Raw genomic sequence first — 18,262 nt, forward strand, 5'->3', positions numbered from 1 at the left:
GATGCCGTAAAGGCGAGCCATGACCCTTTTCTTCTTCCCAAAAATATTACCAAAATGGTCCTTGTTCCAAACCGAGGCTTTTCTAGAAAAATTTTCAATAGACTCCCGGAGAGGTCTAGTCCGGCCCCAAGCCTCCATGACAACTCCAGGAAAAGATACATCCGAATGCCAAAAACTTTGGAATTTAAAGTTCTTGGTTTGGGGGCTTTTGGGCCCCTCTCGATCTTATTCATAGTTGAGGGTCTAGGCAGAAACACACTATTGGAAGGATTAGTCTCAAGAAGCACCGGGCAATGATCAGACACACATCTAGTTAGGTGAGTAACTCTAGCATCAGGGTGTAAGGCATACCAGCTAGGATTGGCGAAGAATCGGTCAATTCTTTCTTGAATGAGATCACAAATATTCCTTCTGTTTGTCCAAGTGAAACGAGGCCCAACAAATCCCATATCAACCATAGAACAGTGGTCAAGGCATTCTTTGAAAAGAAGGGACCTATTAGAGCTAATGCTTCTTCCCCCAAATTTATCCCCTTCCACAAGAACCTCATTAAAATCTCCAGTAATAATCCAAGGTTTATCATGAAGATTGGCAGCATTTTTTAAATTATTCCATAAGACACATCTCTCTTGGAATCTAGGACTAGCATAGACAACAGTACAAATAAATTCAAAATTTGAAGGGAGTACCTTAACCAAAACATGGATTTCTTGCTCTGACATGGCCAGCTGATGAACCTGGACTCTATCTAAATTCTAAAGAAGCCAAAGCCCACCAGCAAAACCAAGAGTGTCCGTATGAATGGCCCCATCAAAAGGAAGCTTATCAGTGATGTCCCTGGCTCTAGCACCACCAATGCGAGTCTCCATAATGATCATAATGGCTAGATTATAAGTGTGCACCAGCTCCCTTACATGGTTCTGAAAAGAGGGTTTTGAAGCCCCCTACAATTCCACGCAATAATATTCATTATTAAACAGAGAATGGGATGGGCACTCATCAGATGGAGACAGGAGTGTCGCTTCCACCATCAAGTCCCATACGGACGTCCTCATCTGGCCTCTGCCTGGCATCAAATGCACACAGAGCACCTGTACTCCTAGCTTGAAGAGAAGCTTCCACCTTATTTCTTTCTTCCTTCCCCAAGCCCGATTTATCAACGGCAGGTAACTCAGGCCTACACTCATCAGCACTAAAGGGGAGAGCAACTTCCATACTGTTAAGGCTTGGGTTTCCTCGATCATCACCTCCGGCATCTCCATAGCCAACCCGGCCAAGCTGATCACCCATATTAATATCTGGACTGGCACCGAAAATAAACTCTCCATTAATCTCAGGACGAAGCTTAGAAATGCTTGAGGACCAATTGGCATGAATGGATACACTTTTTTTGTTTGACGCGGTTGTGATAAGTGACCCCTTATCTGATTCTGCACTGATAGGAAAAGAAAGAACTGCCCTACTACGCGCTTGATCCTTTTTACTCTTAACTGAACCAGATTTGGGCTTTTGCTTGTGCGACTCCTTACTAGCGCGGCCCACATTCACAACAGGATCTTGATCTAAGCCTGTGATAACTAAGCCATTTGAAATTAATAGCTTATCTAGAGGGGAACAGCTCAAGGTGGGGCTTGTCTTCAATTCAGACTGGGCTTTCCTCTTCCCATTCGAATCATTTATATCACTCGGCCCAGCCTAAAACTTATTACAGCTCGGACTCTCCAACGGCTCTTTAGGCTTACCGTGATAAGAATCCTTTCCCAAACCAGATAAAGAGCTCGTGTTCTTTTGCTTCACCCCTTTGTTGTTGTTCCTTTTTCGTGAAACCACCATCCACGGACCAAAGGAGGCATTAGAATTTGCACTGTCCAAAGCATTCTGATCCTCAGTCTAATTCTCTGTCCGCGCCTTAGATTTGGCTGTCATTTGATCCGTAATTTTCGCGTCGCTCAACACGCGGGAATCTTTCGGGGGGATGACGGAGGCTTGATAGAATACGGGCAAGTCTCATTCCGGTGGCCTAGCCGGCCGCAGGAGAAACATAACTTACTAACACCTTCGTACGCAACTGGTTGGTTTTGTTGCCTGATGCGGACCGAGGTGACTAGAGGTTTGCTAACACCAACCTGCACATAAACACGAGCATATCGGCCCCGAGCCTCCTTAGCAGTGTGCGTATCTACTCTAAGAACTTTTCCCAGAGCTCGCCCAAGCTAACGAAGGACTTCCGCATCATAGTATTCTATAGGTAGCTCATGGAATCTCACCCAGACTGCCACCGAAGTAACTTGCGCTTCAGATGGCTTAAAATTAGCTTCCCATCTCTGGATCGACAAAAAATTTTCACCTACGAAACATGGTCTTTTCTTAAGGACCAACTCTAGATCTTCAATAAGCGAAAATCTCATAAAAAAAAAGTCCCTTCCAAAATCCACCATGTCAACTCTCCCAGCTGGTTTCCAAAGACCCATGAGTTTAGCATGTAGGAAGTTAAACCCCACTGTTTTGCAGAATACCTTGACAATAAGTGCTTTTGCCCAGGGAGCTCTAATGCGTCGCTTTGTTTCTTTAGAGAGACAAATCGCAGCCATACCATCACAAAGTTCCTCTGTTTCCTCATCCGACTCAGAGTCAGCGTCCATATGGTCCAAATAGGTGAAAGCGTGAGAGTATGCATCTGGGATATCCCCCATGAGTTTATCCCGGAAAGAGAACTTACTGGCAGAACTGGTACTCCCAGGTAGTCTATTTGAATCGACAGGGGTTGCATTGTGCGAGTCCTTAACTTTCTTGTTGCTCCTCGCGAGCTCCTGTTCTTCTTCGATAGATATGGAGCGCGAGTGTTCAGTCATGGAGAGCGTTTCTTCTTCGCTATAATTATAGTTTTTTAAACCTCAATTTTTCAAACCCTAGCAAGCAAGCGGGAAAGCCAATCCATAAAGAAACACACAGAGGAAAATAGAGAAATTGAAGACAGAAAATAGAATAACGGTGGATCGAAACCTTAATTAGAGAACACGTGCTCTGGAGCAGTTGTCGTCGTCCGGCTGGAGCAGTTGTCGGAACTTATTCGGAGTGGAGCGGTTAGTAGGATTTTCGCCGAATGTGATTTTCTGTAAGCTGGAACTCCGGAAGGGAGAGAGTATTTTTGAAAATTGAAAAAAAAAAAAAAAAGGGTTTGGTTTTTTATTTATTTTATTTATTTTTTAGGAAAGAAAAGGGTTTATTATGGGTTAGGTTATCCTGATTCCTGAGACAGAAAAGGGTCGGGAAGCTACTTTTCAATTGGTACACTATACCACCTCGTTAGGGTATTCTGGTAAATATCAAAGTTCTTTTTAAATCACTCAAAAAATGTTATTTATTCTGACAAAATCTAATCAAATCTCAGCCCTTAAAATTTCACACAAATCATATCATATATATATATATATATATATATACACACACTAATCATATACTGTACATTTTATTTTGTATTGTCTCAATATTTATTTGGTAACTACCCGTTTGTAATATATATATATATATATATATATATTTCTTCTCTAATATTATTTACATAAAATTTGTTCAATGTTTGGTTAATTGATTCCCTTTTCAACCTCATTTTCACAATTTTTAGCTTTATGAAAAGTTTTGTCAAGCACAGTTCACATATTTTTAGGTTTTTGAGGTAAAACACCCAAATCCATGTGTATGACAATTTTTTGATGTATGAGTCTGTTTAACTATAATGTATGATGTGTATGCATATGAGAGTGTTTAACTGCAACTTAAACTTGTAAAAAGAATCCCGGTGAGTTTATCGATTAGAGACCCTATTCCTATAAAAAAAAATATTAGAGACCCTATTCAAAGATATAAACTTTTTTGTTTCTTTTTTTTTACTATGCTTTTTGGTTTGGCAGTGCAATTGTCATATGTTTTCTTTTGTAGTGAGTGAATCATACAATGTTTCTTTGTAGCATTTCTTTGAAATATAACAATTTTTACAACCAACAATACAAAGTTTTCAAGGTGCTAATTATTTTTTTTCCTAAGAAAACAAAAGTGCATTGTGTCCGTGTGTGTTCAAACGTGAATGTTTTTTTTTTTTTTTTTTTTTTTTTTTTTTCGCTAAAAGTTTATTGGGTTGCTTAAACTAGTGATTTGTTTTTGGGTGGCATTCTTAGTCATTAAGCTTCTTTTTTTTTTTTTTTTTTTGGCTTTTAACTCTATTTGTCACACACAAATGCACATAAATATATGAATTATGACTAATGTACAAACATGTATTTCACCCCAATTAAAAACACTAGCTATGCTAATGAATTATTGACATGTGTTTTTTATTTTTTGAAAACTATGCCTCCACTAGGTGAATTATGTCGGACATGGATTGTGATGTAGCATATTATGATATGGATATGAGAGAATGCTTTCCGACCAGAATATCTCATGTTCGAAATCAAGGGCAATTTGGAATTTCCTGGGCAATGGGACTTATCTCTCTCTTGGAAGCGAAGATGGCGAAAGACTGGGGAATGGATATGCATCTTCCAAACGCATTTAATCTTTCAACACAAGAATTAGTGGACAAATTTTGGGGTTTACTAGTTAACAAACCTCCAGATTCAAAAGTAGACAAAAATGGTGGCTATAGCATTGGCTTAATATCAGCCTTCAATTTGGTGGTTACGCATGGGGTAATGTTTGAAAAAGATTACGGTCCATTCAAGGGTAGACGACAACCCTACACACCACGGCCTAAGGCAAGTTACTTTCCTTTCTCTCTTCTTCCTCTTTTTTTTTTTTTTTTTTTTTTTTTTTTGCGCTTTTTGACAAAGAACAAAACATGTCTAGATATATATTTATTTATTTTATCGCTAAAAAAAATTACAAATTTATAAATTTAATTTTCTGATTTTGAAGGAAATACATATGCTAAAAACGATATGAATTAATAAAATTAGTTATTTGATCTTGAAGGAAAGTGTCATGTTGTATGTCATTCTCAACCAAATAGAGATAGAATTTTTATTTATCTTGTATAGTGCTTTTTATTTATTTCACTTACATCTAATTTAATTTTTCAGGATAAACAGTTGCTAACTGTTTCTAGCTTCACTGTGATTCATCCTAGTGAAGAAGTGATCATGATTAGTAAGTTAAACAATGGGATTTGTTTATGTGCATCAATACCTAGAAAGCATGGACGCGGCTGGGAGGGTGCCACACTCGCGTCCGACGCGGCCCGACGTGGGACGCAGCGTCCGACGCGGTTGCCCGCGCGTCGGTGCCGCGTCTGAGTTTTTTTTTTTTTTTTTTTTTTTGTTCAGAGGCATTCTTGCCTTCTTATTTCTTTGTTTTGTGAATCAAAACATAGTAATGTGTTTTTTAAAAATATTTTAATAGTAAAAATATATAGAAAATATAAATAAAAATATTTTTAATAATTTTTTAATCGCCGAGTCCCGCCGCACCCGCACCCTACTTTTTAAAAAATTGCCGAATCCCGCACCCGCACCCGAGTCCCAAAACGCACCCGTGCTACATAGATCAATACACATATTTGAGGAGTTCATGAATATCAAACATGGAGAAGATATAATCTACAAAGGTCATTCTGGAAGATCTAGGCCTCCAACAGAAAATGACTTTGATGCACTTACAGTGATGCTCACAGGACATGGGATTTCAAGCACTGCAGAAAAGTATTGGCGTTTTAAGAACTCTTGGGGGAAGCGATGGGCAGACTGTGGATTTGGGAAAATACTACGAGGGCCTACGGCATACAATCCAAAAACCTGTAGTTACCAACTTAATTTACTATCTACTGTGGTTGAGTGTGGACCTACTAAGGGAGAGACGGTCGAGAGCTTTGCTGGCAAATAGACATTTTCTGAAGAGTGGTGTTGGTTATTGAGAAAAAATTTTGCCTATTTTAATGATTTGTCCTGATTGAAATTTCATGTTTTGTGTATCTTATGTTGTTGAATGTGGACCTATTAAATTAATGACTGCCAAGAGCTTTGCTAGCAAGTAGATATTTTATGAAAAGTGAGTGTTGGTTATTTTATTTTATTTTATTTTTTTTGAAAGGGAATAAGATGGCATTAATAACCAAACAAAGATTACAACAGAGAGTTCATATACAGACTAGAGAACAAAGCTAAACAGTACACATTTCAGAATGGATTAAATGATCAACCATAAGGGGTGTGACTCCTCCCCAAATTTGCGAACTTGCACTCCTCCAAGCATAGTGGGCCAACTCATGGGCTACCTTGTTAAGGTCACGGCTTGAATGCTTGAAAGAACATGATTCAAACAGATTTTGAGCTTGGAGAAAATCCTGAATGAAATGACCAAAACTGCTCCCTGTAGCTTTTTCATTTATGGCTTGGATGACATTGAGAGCATCTGATTCGAAAATAACTCTGGGCATCTGCAAATCCTTAGCTAGCAGGATTCCTTGCTCCAAAGCCATTATCTCCACAAGTTCAGCAGAATAACTAGAAAGAAGACACTTGCAAAGACAAGCAATTGGTTGACCCTTACAGTCTCTTACAATGACCCCAACACTAGAGTACCTATTTTGGTCCGAGGCTCCATCCACATTTATTTTGTAAACTCCAAGTGGAGGGGGTTCCCATCTGGTGGGGGAGATTCTGCTATAGGAAAGATTCGCATCAGCAGCATTTGAGAAATCTTCTAGTGAGCTTTATGCCATATGCCAAATCTGTTGTGGGGAAAGGTTGCTTTCATTGTGGACCACTTTATTTCTGTTGTACCAAATGGCCCAAGCTACAGCAAAGAAGGTTTCCAGGACTTGGGTAGACTTTGAGTAAGGATAAGCATGGCTGAGTCCTGGAAATTCAAGCTGATTTGACTGGCCCTTAATGGATTTTCAGCCCATAAATCCCAAACCTGAGAGGTAAAATCACATCTAAGGATGGCATGGATGATATTTTTAGGTTCAGAGCCACAAATTGGGCATGTTTTACGGTTAGTGATGCCTCTGATATTCATGTTTTCCATTGTGGGCAGCCCATTAACACAAGCTCTCCAAGCAAAAATCTTCATCTTAGCTGGGAGGTTTAGGTGCCAAAGCTTCTTCCACAGTAACCTAAGGGGATCCCCCGAGGAGCTTTCCTCATTTTCCCCCGCATCCATTAACTTGTGGGCAATATGGTACGTGCTTTTGACTGTAAACTCACCACAGCTATTCCCTAACCATATTATTTGATCTTTAGGCAGATTATGGCTCAAAGGGATTCTGAGAATTGTTTCAGCTTCAAAGGGGAGGAACATTGCTCGAGCCAAATTAGCTTTCCACCATTTTATGATAGGGTCTATGAGCGAGGAAACCATTGGGAATTCTGGATTGCTGTTTGTGGGCTGATGACTTTATAAGTGGATGGATTTGGCATCCATCTATCATCCCATATATGGATCCTTTTTCCATTGCCTACCCTCCATCGAGTTCCTTCCTTTAAGTCTTTGAGATTGTTGTAAATGCTTCTCCAAGAGTAAGATGGGGAGTTGCCAAGCTTGGCACTAAGAACATCACCAATGGGAAAATATTTGGCCTTAAGAACACGGGCAACAAGGGAACTTGGATTTGTGAGGATACGCCATGCTTGCTTAGCTAACATAGCAAGGTTAAAAGCTTGCAAGTTTCTAAATCCCATTCCCCCGCTAGCTTTCGAATTGCACATCCTTTTCCAACTGATCCAGCACATTTTGAATTCTTGCTGCTTCTGGCCCCACCAGAAATTCCTCATCATACCTTCTAAATCTTCACATAAGCTTTGAGGAAGTTGGAAGCAACTCATGGTATACGTTGGGATTGCTTGAACAATTGCCTTAATGAGAATTTCCTTACCACCCATAGAGAGTAGTTTACCCTTCCAGCAAGCAAGTTTCTGCCCCACCCTCTCCTTCAAAGTAGCAAAAACCTGCTTCTTGGATCTTCCAATAAAAGATGGGAGACCAAGGTATTTGGAATGTCTGGAGTCTTGCATGGGGCCAAGGATGGCAAAAATCTCTTCTTTGATTGACTAAGGCGTATTTGGGCTAAAGAACACTGAAGATTTGTCTGTGTTAATTTTTTGGCCAGATGCTTCTTCATATTTTTGAAGGATTTGCTTTAGTTTTTAACTCTCTTCGGCGTTTGCCTTACTAAAGAGGATGCTATCATCTGCAAAGAAGAGATGGGTGATTCTTAGGCAGCCTCTACAAATTGAAATGCCCATCCATTGCTGGTTTCGTGCAGCCTCATGTATGAGAGCAGAGAGACCTAAGTGAGTGTTGGTTATTATGCAAAAATTTTGCCTACTTTAATGATTTGGCTTGACTGAAATTTCATGTTTTGTGTATTTTCAGCAGCTTATATAGACTTAAACTTATTTTCCCTGGTGTTTTGAATTTCATTTCATCTCCCTTGTGCGTGTCTGTCATCCTAAAAAAAACACTTAGCCTACAAAACTTTTTGACACAGTTTGTCATATAAAATCTGCCAATTCTAGAACCTCACACGCTATTTTAAGTCAATAATAATAACAAGGACTCCTTACATTAATGCCATGTACACTTGAGGAATCATGTAGACATTTGAACAGTAAATACGAGTAATTAAAATGCTACAGAACAAGTGTGGGTTTCAATTAGCTCAACTGGTAAAGTCTATGATGGTTGAATAAGAAATCTGGGATTCAATCCCCGCCTACACTAAAAACCAATTGGTGTCTTGGTTTGATGATAAAGAGCATCATCAGAAGCGGACGCTATAGGTTGAAACTCTTTCAAAAAAACAAATGCTACAAAACAAGTTTACTTAGGCCAAGTTAGAGCATCTCCAACAGACTAGGTGAACACAAAAACTCTTTATTATAGAAAGAGAAACATTAAAACATTGATCTAACAGTTTCTCTAAAACTCAAAAGTGTTTTGCTAATCTACTTGGACCAAGTTAGAGCATCTCCAGGAAACTAGATAAACACAAAATACTCTCTATTATAGAAAGAGAGTATAAAATAAAAGTTGATTTCAATAATAAATCCATAAAAAGCAAAAAATCATCCATTCAAACTTTTTTTTATTTATTTTATAAAAAATCAATCCATTCAAACTTAATGGATAATGATCCAGTTTGTAAAATAAAAATAAAAATTAATCTATAAAGGTCCAAGCTGTTTTCTAATAAATAATAATAATCTCTTAAATTAAAATAAGATAAGTTTTATTTCGAGGGAAAAAAAGTGAAAGGATTCTAAAAAAATAAAAGTTAGGCAAAAATTAATAAATAAATTCATTCCAAATAATATAATTTGATAAATTTCAAGACTAACATAGATTTGATAAATATGAACACTTGAAAATTTGAAAAACTTATCATTGAAAAATATAATCGTTGAGGATGAGTAAATAAAAAATAAAGAAAGATTATAAAATGAATAAAGGAAGATTAAAGAAGTAATATTTAAATGGAATAGGGAAATGATAAAGAGCCGGTTGGAAAATGTATTTGTAAAAGCAGGTAGGCAAAAGGTAAAAGTAATTGTTTACTCTCCAAAAAGTACAAAAATTTAGAGAGATGGCTAGATCAAGATAAGAAATTGGTGGTTCAGGAATGAGACAACTCTAAAACTCTACAAAGAGACCAGACACCCCTACAAATAAGAGCAACTTTATTTTTTTTTTAATACAACATGACATCTTCATTTCATAAGCTAGTTTCATAGTCTCCACCAATTTTGGCATTTGACTCCCTACCAACATTTCTCACAAAATCATACTATAATGTAATACTTGGAAGTAGAAAAATAAAGGGTAAATTACAAGTTTGATCCCTTACCTTTACATTTTGTGTCGATTTGATTCCTAACATTTTAAATGTGTTAGTTTAGTTCAGAACTTTTTGATATTGCGTCAAAATGATTTTTGTCATTAAGTAATGGATGAAAAATGCTGATGTGATCAATGGCTAAAATAAAAAATTATGTTTATGCTACATAGACTACCATATCAGCATAAACTTATTTTTTTATCAAAAAAAAAAAAACCAAGTCAGACTGATATGTGTCACCAGTCACCACCATTGATGTACAAGAACCCCACTCACTCTAAGTGAAGTAAGAAGATCCAGGTATTTAGCATAAGTCTTTTTTTTTTCCTTTTTTTCTTTTTTGAGTGGCTTTTAGCATAAGTTTGTGTTTGGCATGATGAAATTTGCTAACTTATTTTACTATTCAGCTTATTTTTGCAACTATTTATGGGCTCCACTGCACTTTTTGGTACTATTCATGAGTCCCACTGTACTATTTTAGCTAACTTTTACCTTTATCTACAGTACTTTCAGTAAAAAGTTTTCAATTTCAACAAAATAAGCAGATTCCAAATAGACTCTAAGTCTTCTAATACTTGGCACTCGTCTCATATGACACCGAGATACAATCTGATTTGAAGTAAATAAGAAATTGAACTCTCTAACAAATATAATAAGCTCACCACCTAGGGAAAATCGAAAGGGATACAGAATTTCACCAGTCACCACCTGATGGAAGTCACCAAAGATACACTCATACAGGGCTAAACACAGTCACCACTCAATGGATGGATTTCGACCAAAGAAATACAGCCATCATACAGAGTAAAGGACAAGTATTTTATGAATAATCACACTCTCTAATATGATCTATTCAGGGTTTAAGCATGGGAGAATCTATATCTATCTAAATATTATATTATATTTTTAAAAGATGAAGCGTAATAATTATTGTTGCAACGCTCCTGTTGAGTCACATCATCAGTCACATCATTTTTTTTTTTTTTGGTTTACCAACTCTATTAAATTTTTATTGTAAAATTTATTTTGTTAGGTTCTAAGTACTTAGGAACTTATGTATTAGAACTCTAATGTGTATTGTTGGCAAACCATGATTAAAACAGGTTGTTTAGTCTTGTTTAGACTTGCTCAAAGTTGTGTCTTTTACGTAAAGTTGGAATCGAGCTGATGCAGAATTCAATATGCATTTCGGCCTGGCCAGATTGATCGAAGCTTAGGCTCGATCAATTGAAAATCGAGCAGAATGCGTTTTTCTACAGAATTCCAACTCAGCCCTAGCTCATTAAAACGTTTAAGGTTTTATGTTTTGCCCTACGTATGTAAGGCAAACCCTAGCCACATTTTTGGGTGGCTCACATTGTTGTTTGTGTGAATCTCTTGTGAGATCTGAGAGGTGCTTGCCTTCACACGAGCTTAGGATTATCAAGAAGGAAATTTCTTCAAGAGCTTGATGATTGTTCAATTGCTGCCATAAAAGCTTAAAGAAACACAAGTGGGTGTGCTTGTACTTGCTGGAGAATCCAAGAAAGAAGGAGTCCGTGGTCTCGAAGCTTGCACGTGGTCGTGTCAGTAAGTTTCTATTGGTGGGTAGCAATAGGATGTTAGTGGTCTAAGTTGCTATTGTAAAACTTCGATTCTTTCATAGTGGATTCAAGTTTACCTTGAGGATAGCTAGGTTAAATCCTCCTCAGGTTTTTACCGGTGTGGTTTCTTGGGTCATCATATCATTGTTATTTTTATTTCTGCTGCTTTGCATGATATGATATATTTGTGTTAACCTAGATTTGTTAATTTTACTAAGTTAATCACTTGGCTAATTACATAGGTTAATTTGGTTGTGTTTTTGAGGGGTCTAAAAACTAACAAGTGGTATCAGAGCAGGTAGCTCTCTTTTTGTTGATCTTTTGATCTCTGAGCTGATCCTTGATCCATGTTGTCATGGATTCTTGGAAAATCTTTTTGCTTATTTGTCAACTTGCTTACTTGTTGTCTTTGTCTCCTGTTACTTTTGTTAAATCTTTCCTTGAGCTTCTTGGTCTTATCATATGTGAAAATAATTACTTGTGTTATACTGCTTTAACCACCTTAAAGGCACGTGATTCTTGTCTTTGGTATTTGGATAATGGTTGTTCCAGGCATATGACAGGAAATAAAGGATTATTCAAGACTCTTTTTGAAGGAAAGATTGGGACAGTCACTTTTGGAGATGGAAGCAAATTTGTGATCAGAGGCATTGGAACTGTGGACATTCCAGGGTTGCCAGTCTTTGAAGATGTTTGGTATGATGATGGATTGAAGGCAAATTTACTCAGCATCAGTCAGATTTGCAATGGACTGAATGTTCTCTTAACTAAGTATGAATGTGAGATACTTGATGGAGGAGGTGACTATATGTGTGTTAGTGTAAGGACAGCTGACAACTGTTATGGTTTAACACCAAGTATAAGCAACAAGTGCTTTAATGCAAAGATTGATCAAGTTGATTTGTGGCATCAAGGGTTGGGGCATGCAAGTCATAAGCAATTAGAGAAGATTTCCAAATGTGATGCAGTTATTGGTTTACCTAATTTTGAGAAGATAGATAGGTGCATATATGGACCATGTCAGATAGGTAAACAAGTGAAATCCAAACATCCGTTTGTAGCTAGTGTTCAAACTTCAAGACCTCTTGAGTTATTGCACATTGATCTTATGGGTCCTGCCAGAGTTCAGAGTTTAGGTGGAAAGAAATATATTCTAGTTATTGTAGATGACTTTACTAGATATACTTGGGTTGTGCTTTTGAAAGATAAAGCTGAGGCTCCTGAGAAGATAATACATTTGTGCAAGAAATTGCAGGTTGAGAAAGATACTGTGATAACCAGAATCAGGAGTGACCATGGAAGAGAATTTGAGAATACCAAGCTAGCTACCTTCTGCAATGATCAAGGCACATATCAAGAGTTCTCTTCACCTAAGACACCTCAACAAAATGGAATAGTGGAACGGAAAAATAGGGTTGTTCAGGAGATGGCACATGTCATGTTACAAAATAAAAAGTTGCCCAAATCCTTCTGGGGAGAAGCAGTTAACACTGCTTGCCATAAACTCAACCAGGTGTATTTCAAACTTGATTCCAAGAAGACTCCTTATGAACTCTGGAGAGGAAAGAAGCCTGTAGTCAAATATTTCAGGATATTTGGTAGTGATTGTTACATTCTACGTGATAGAGAGAACCTAGAAAAATTTGATGCAAAGAGTGACAAGGGATATTTTCTGGGATACTCCTCTACTAGTAGAGCATATAGAGTGTATAATCTAAAAACCAAAATAGTCATGGAATCTTCAAATGTTGTGATCAATGATGAAGTATGTTCAGAAGCACATTCAGAAAACACTGCTCCGGTACAAGATAAGGCTATGGAGGTTAATGACTCACTTCCTGTTGATTATGTGGGGAAGCATAGTGATGAAGAGTTGATGGTGCTGAATGATGTAGTTTCTGTGCCATCAAGTCCATAACCATCCACATCGATTCATGAGACTCAACAAGCACAACATGAGTTTAGTTTTTCATCAAAACAAAAAGGTACCTCCACATCTTTAGTTAAAGGTCCTTCCTCTAGAGTGAGGCTAAATCATCCTACCACAAATATATTGGGAAGCTTGAATGATAACATGAGATTAAGATCAAAAGCCTTAAGTGTAATTACACACTCATGCTATCTGTCCCAATTTGAACCGAAAAAGATAGATGAAGCTCTTCAAGATGATGATTGGGTAAATTCTATGCATGAAGAACTTCATCAATTTGTTCGGAATGATGAGTGGGAATTAGTTCCTAGACCAAAGGGAGTAAATGTAATTGGAACTAAATGGATCTTTAAGAACAAGTCAGATGAACATGGTACTGTTATCAGGAATAAATCAAGACTTGTTGCTCAAGGTTACACACAAGTGGAAGGGATTGACTTTGATAAGACCTTTGTACCGGTAGCAAGATTGGAATCCATTAGGATACTTTTGGCTATAACTAGTCATCTGAATTTCAAGCTATATCAAATGGATGTCAAGAGTGCTTTCTTGAATGAAATGTTGCAAGAAGAGGTATATGTTGAACAACCGAAGGGTTTTGTTGATCCTCACAGGCCAGATGATGTTTATAAGTTGAAGAGAGCCCTCTATGGTTTGAAACAAGCTCCACGGGCTTGGTATGATAGATTGACTGCATATCTCACTGAGCATGGATTCAAAAGGGGATCTGCAGATAAGACTCTCTTCATAAGAAAGGGTAAGAATAGTTTTGTTGTAGCTCAAATTTATGTTGATGATATTGTTTTTGGTGCTACTAATGACCCTCTTGCTCATTCTTTTGCAGATGAAATGAAGGAAATGTTCGAAATGAGTATGGTTGGTGAACTAACTTATTTCTTGGGATTGCAGGTGAAGCAAACGGACTCAGGAATCTACATCAACCAAGCAAAGTACGCAAGAAATCTAGTCAAGAGATTTGAACTGGACAAGGCTGCACATGCTAGAACACCAATGGCTGCAAATGCAAAATTAACAAATGATCTATCAGGTGAGTCTGTTGATGTTACATTATACAGAAGCATGATTGAATGCCTGTTGTATTTGACTGCTAGTCGGCCTGATATTGCCTTTAGTGTTGGTGTTTGTTCTAGATTTCAATCTAATCCTAAAGTTTCACACTTGAATGCTATAAAAAGAATCATAAAATATGTTGGTGGAACTTGTGATTATGGATTATTTTATAGTAAAGAGTCTAATCTGTCTCTTGCTGGATTTTCTGATTCTGATTGGGTTAGTAATGCTGATGATAGAAAAAGCACCACCAGTGGGTGTTTTTATGTAGGAGCCAATCTTGTTGCTTGGATGAGTAAAAAGCAAAATTCTATGTCTTTGTCTACTGCAGAGGCATAATATATTGCTACTGGAAGTTGTTGCTCATAGCTTCTTTGGATGAAAAAACTTTTAACTGATTATGAGATATCCCAAGATACCATGGTTGTTTATTGTGATAATTCTAGTGCTATTGATATCTCTAAAAACCCTGTTCAACATTCTAAGGCTAAACACATAGACATTAGATATCACTTCATTAGGGATCTTGTTGAAAGGAAGATTTTGTGTCTTGAGTATATCCCTACTGAACATCAGAACGCTGACATCTTCACCAAACCTCTTGACAGAAGTAAGTTTAAGACACTTCGTCAAGTAATTGGTGTGATTCTGTGTCCCTGATCTTTCTTGGCTTTCATGGTCCTTGTGCTTCATTACTATATTCTTTGTGACCATTGTTCTTTGTTTTTTTTTTTGTTTTCTTTGTTTCTAGGATTTGCATTGCATAACATTCATTCATTTCATTCTAGGTTGTTTTTGTTTATTTATTTTTTAAATAAAACAAAAAACAAAAAAAAAAAGGAAGAAAAAGGAAGCAAATTGTGTTTTGCACTATTTTCTTGGTTTTGAAAACAAGGTTGGTTAATTTATTTTCACATAACATGTCTTTTGTACTTTGTTTAGCTTTGATGAGTTTACTTATTGCAATTTACTAGTTGAAGCTTCGTAGTGCATGTTGTGTGGGAAAGATGTTTACAGTTTTGATCACTTTGTCTTGATCTTGAAGTCACATGTCTTTGACTGTCGGACTTGAACCTTTTGAGAAAGGCATAAATAACCATCTCACCACTGTTCACTAGCCAATCATGAACACCTTAGTGCATATCGTAAGATTTTGTGCTTGAGAAAGTGTAGCACCTGCATAAAAAGAACATAAGGTGTAGCCTCGGTTTAAATGTTAAAATTGGTGTGTGTATTATTGGACTTAAAACTAAATCAAATAAATAAATTGGTGTGTACATTATCCCGACTATTTTAATAAGTTTCTGAACAATTAAAATTTGTATGTACAATATGAGGCAAAATCAAGAAACTTACATGATTGCAAGCTTATGATCTAGGAGATGTGGGAGTTATATGATGTAACTCTTTAGGTGATAGTCTCTTTCAAATCCTATGTGATGAATTTTGTAGACTTTGTAGTTAATTGCTATTCACATATCACCTCACATGTATCTCAAGTTTTTGCTAGTTGCACACACTACACAAGTTACTCTTTGCCAAACATTGTACATGTAATTGTGTGTGTTTTTGGTTTGACCAACCAAGTTTGAACATACCTTGAGTCTTATGCAAAACATGTTTGATGCTTGAGAATTTAAAGGGAAAATGGTTAAAGATCTTAATTTTGGGAAAACTGGGTTTAAAACTTGTGTTTTTGAAAAGAATTTCATTTCATACTCATGCATTTTATTCATAAAATTCAATGCTTTGAGAAGTTTCTGCACAAAATTTGTTGTGTTTTCAAAACTGTGTTTTTTTTTCAGAATTTCGATCAATCGAGGCTGTTTTTCGATCAATCGAAATTGCGATTAAAAATTTAGGTGAGCCTCTATCTGTTTCAATCAATCAAACCTAAAATTTCGATCAATTGAAAATCATGAATCAGGTTTTTTAAAAACTGAGTTTGACTTGTTCAAACTCACTTTTCAAAAGTTTTTCAAACTTTTCTTTCTCTCTCCGACTTGGACAAGCTCATTCATCAAATTTTTGTCGTTTTCCTCCCAAAGTTTTGCAAGGTTTTCCTCTCTCTAAGCCAGTAAGTCCATTTTACCTTGCCTTTTGCATTTATTTTCATGTTTTCATGCATAAATTCATGCATTTTGTTGGGATTTTCGGACCTATTCAAATTTGGGGTTTTTGATGATTCAAGTCTTCTTTTCTGAAATTGATCATTGGGTTTTGTTCCTATAATGTTATAAACATGATCTATGATGTTTAATTTGATCAATTTGGTGTTTTGTGAGAAATTGAAAATTCTAGGGCTTGTATTTACCCGTTTTGGGGATTTTATTCAAATTTAGTTTAATTGATGAAATTGGCTTGTTGAATTGATGTAATTGATCATTATATTCTGTATTCTACCTTGTGTGATGATCAATTGGTCAATTTATTTTACAAATCAAACAAGTGGTCTTTCAAATTTGGGGTTTTTGTTAGAAACTCAGCCAATTTTGTGATTCTAAACTTAAATTGAACTTGATATCACTGCATTAGAGCATGCATCATGACATTTAACTATTCATGCATCATATAGATTTTTGTTCTATATTTTTTTTGTGCTAACTTGCAGTCTGCCCTTGGTTTTTTTTTCTTTCTGTTCTTTTTGGTTCTGCTTTGTGTCTTTGTCCTTATCCTAGCACCATGCCTAGGAAGACTAGAGCCCATAGGACACCCTCCACTTCTTTTGAGTCTCCTTCTAGGAGTGAGTTGTTTCGGAGTGACAAAAGCAGAGAGTTATATGAGAAGCTGAACAGTAAGAGAAAGATTTGGGCTGAGTGGAAGGTTGTGTTAGATGAGTTAGATCCTACCATTAGGAAAAATTTTGAGAGTAGGAGCTGGTTGCCTTTGTTGGAGATAGATCATCCACCCCCGACTGCCCTAATTTGAGAGTTCTACTCGAACCTCTCTTGCCACATCTATGATGCCAACACCTTGGTTAGGAGTTGGATACGAGGTGTAGAGTTCACCATTACCCCTAGGGTAGTGGCTGAGGCTCTTGGTGTTCCGGTAGTTAGGCAACCCGTCTATCCTTATGAGGAGTCTCCACCCCTTGATGATGTTATGTCATACATCACTGGGTCTTCTATCCAGTGGGGTTCTAATCCTCGGATCACGTCTGCTGAGCTTACTGAGACTACCTATCTTCTCTTTAGGATAACGTGTCATTCTTTGTGGCCTATTTCTCATCTCCACACCATCCCTATTGAGCGATGTGTGTTTTTGTACGCCCTTGTTTCTAGTGCTTCTATTAGTTTCCCTCACCTGTTTCTTCGTTCTTTGAACAAAGTTCATAGGAGTTTAGCCGTCGCTCATGCTCTTTTTCATCCTATTTTCATTCATAGGATTTTGTTGTTTCTTGGTTTAGATGGTTTCCTCGTGTCTGAGCCCATACACATTACTGGTCCCATAGGTGCCACCTTCCTTAATTAGAGGGCTGCTTATATGAGAGCTGGCTCTACGCGTCCTAGAGTTGAGCCTTCTGGTGCTGTACCCCCTCCTCTTTCTTCTACAGGTGCTGCACAGGTTGAGGCATCTGGCGCTGCTGCTGGTGATGCTGATGTTCCTCCACCGACTACTTCGGATGATTCAGACATTCAACGTTCGTTGGATCATGTCTTGACCGTTCAGGCGGCTCATGGACAGATTTTGGTGGACTTGCTCGATGAGGTTCGTGCTTTCCGTGCAGAGTTGGCGCATTTTAGACGATCCCCTTCGCCACCTCCTTTTGATGATGGATTCTAATTGCCCTTTGGCATTCCGTCACAAAAAGGGGGAGTAGCATTTGTATAGCTAGTAGAGGTTTTT

General features: G+C 37.3%; 4 protein-coding genes across 4 annotated transcripts in view; 2 read left to right on the plus strand and 2 right to left on the minus strand.

The window, feature by feature from the left end:
- LOC126692484 (uncharacterized) overlaps positions 1 to 18,262 on the plus strand; it is a 60,183-nt gene that overhangs the window by 12,693 nt on the left and 29,228 nt on the right. The window lies entirely within an intron of this gene.
- On the minus strand, positions 2,214 to 2,852 carry LOC126691071 (uncharacterized). The gene has a single exon (XM_050386150.1). It carries the CDS (start codon positions 2,850 to 2,852, stop codon positions 2,214 to 2,216), a length of 639 nt encoding a protein of 212 aa, XP_050242107.1.
- On the plus strand, positions 4,377 to 5,877 carry LOC126691072 (uncharacterized). Its single transcript, XM_050386152.1, has 3 exons — positions 4,377 to 4,688; positions 5,079 to 5,145; positions 5,588 to 5,877. The coding sequence occupies exons 1-3, from the start codon at positions 4,377 to 4,379 to the stop codon at positions 5,875 to 5,877; spliced, it is 669 nt and encodes a 222-aa protein (XP_050242109.1).
- On the minus strand, positions 7,338 to 8,009 carry LOC126691073 (uncharacterized mitochondrial protein AtMg00310-like). Its single transcript, XM_050386153.1, has one exon. The coding sequence runs from the start codon at positions 8,007 to 8,009 to the stop codon at positions 7,338 to 7,340; it is 672 nt and encodes a 223-aa protein (XP_050242110.1).

Source organism: Quercus robur, chromosome 7, assembly GCF_932294415.1.
Source record: "Quercus robur chromosome 7, dhQueRobu3.1, whole genome shotgun sequence".
Classification (NCBI taxonomy): domain Eukaryota; kingdom Viridiplantae; phylum Streptophyta; class Magnoliopsida; order Fagales; family Fagaceae; genus Quercus; species Quercus robur.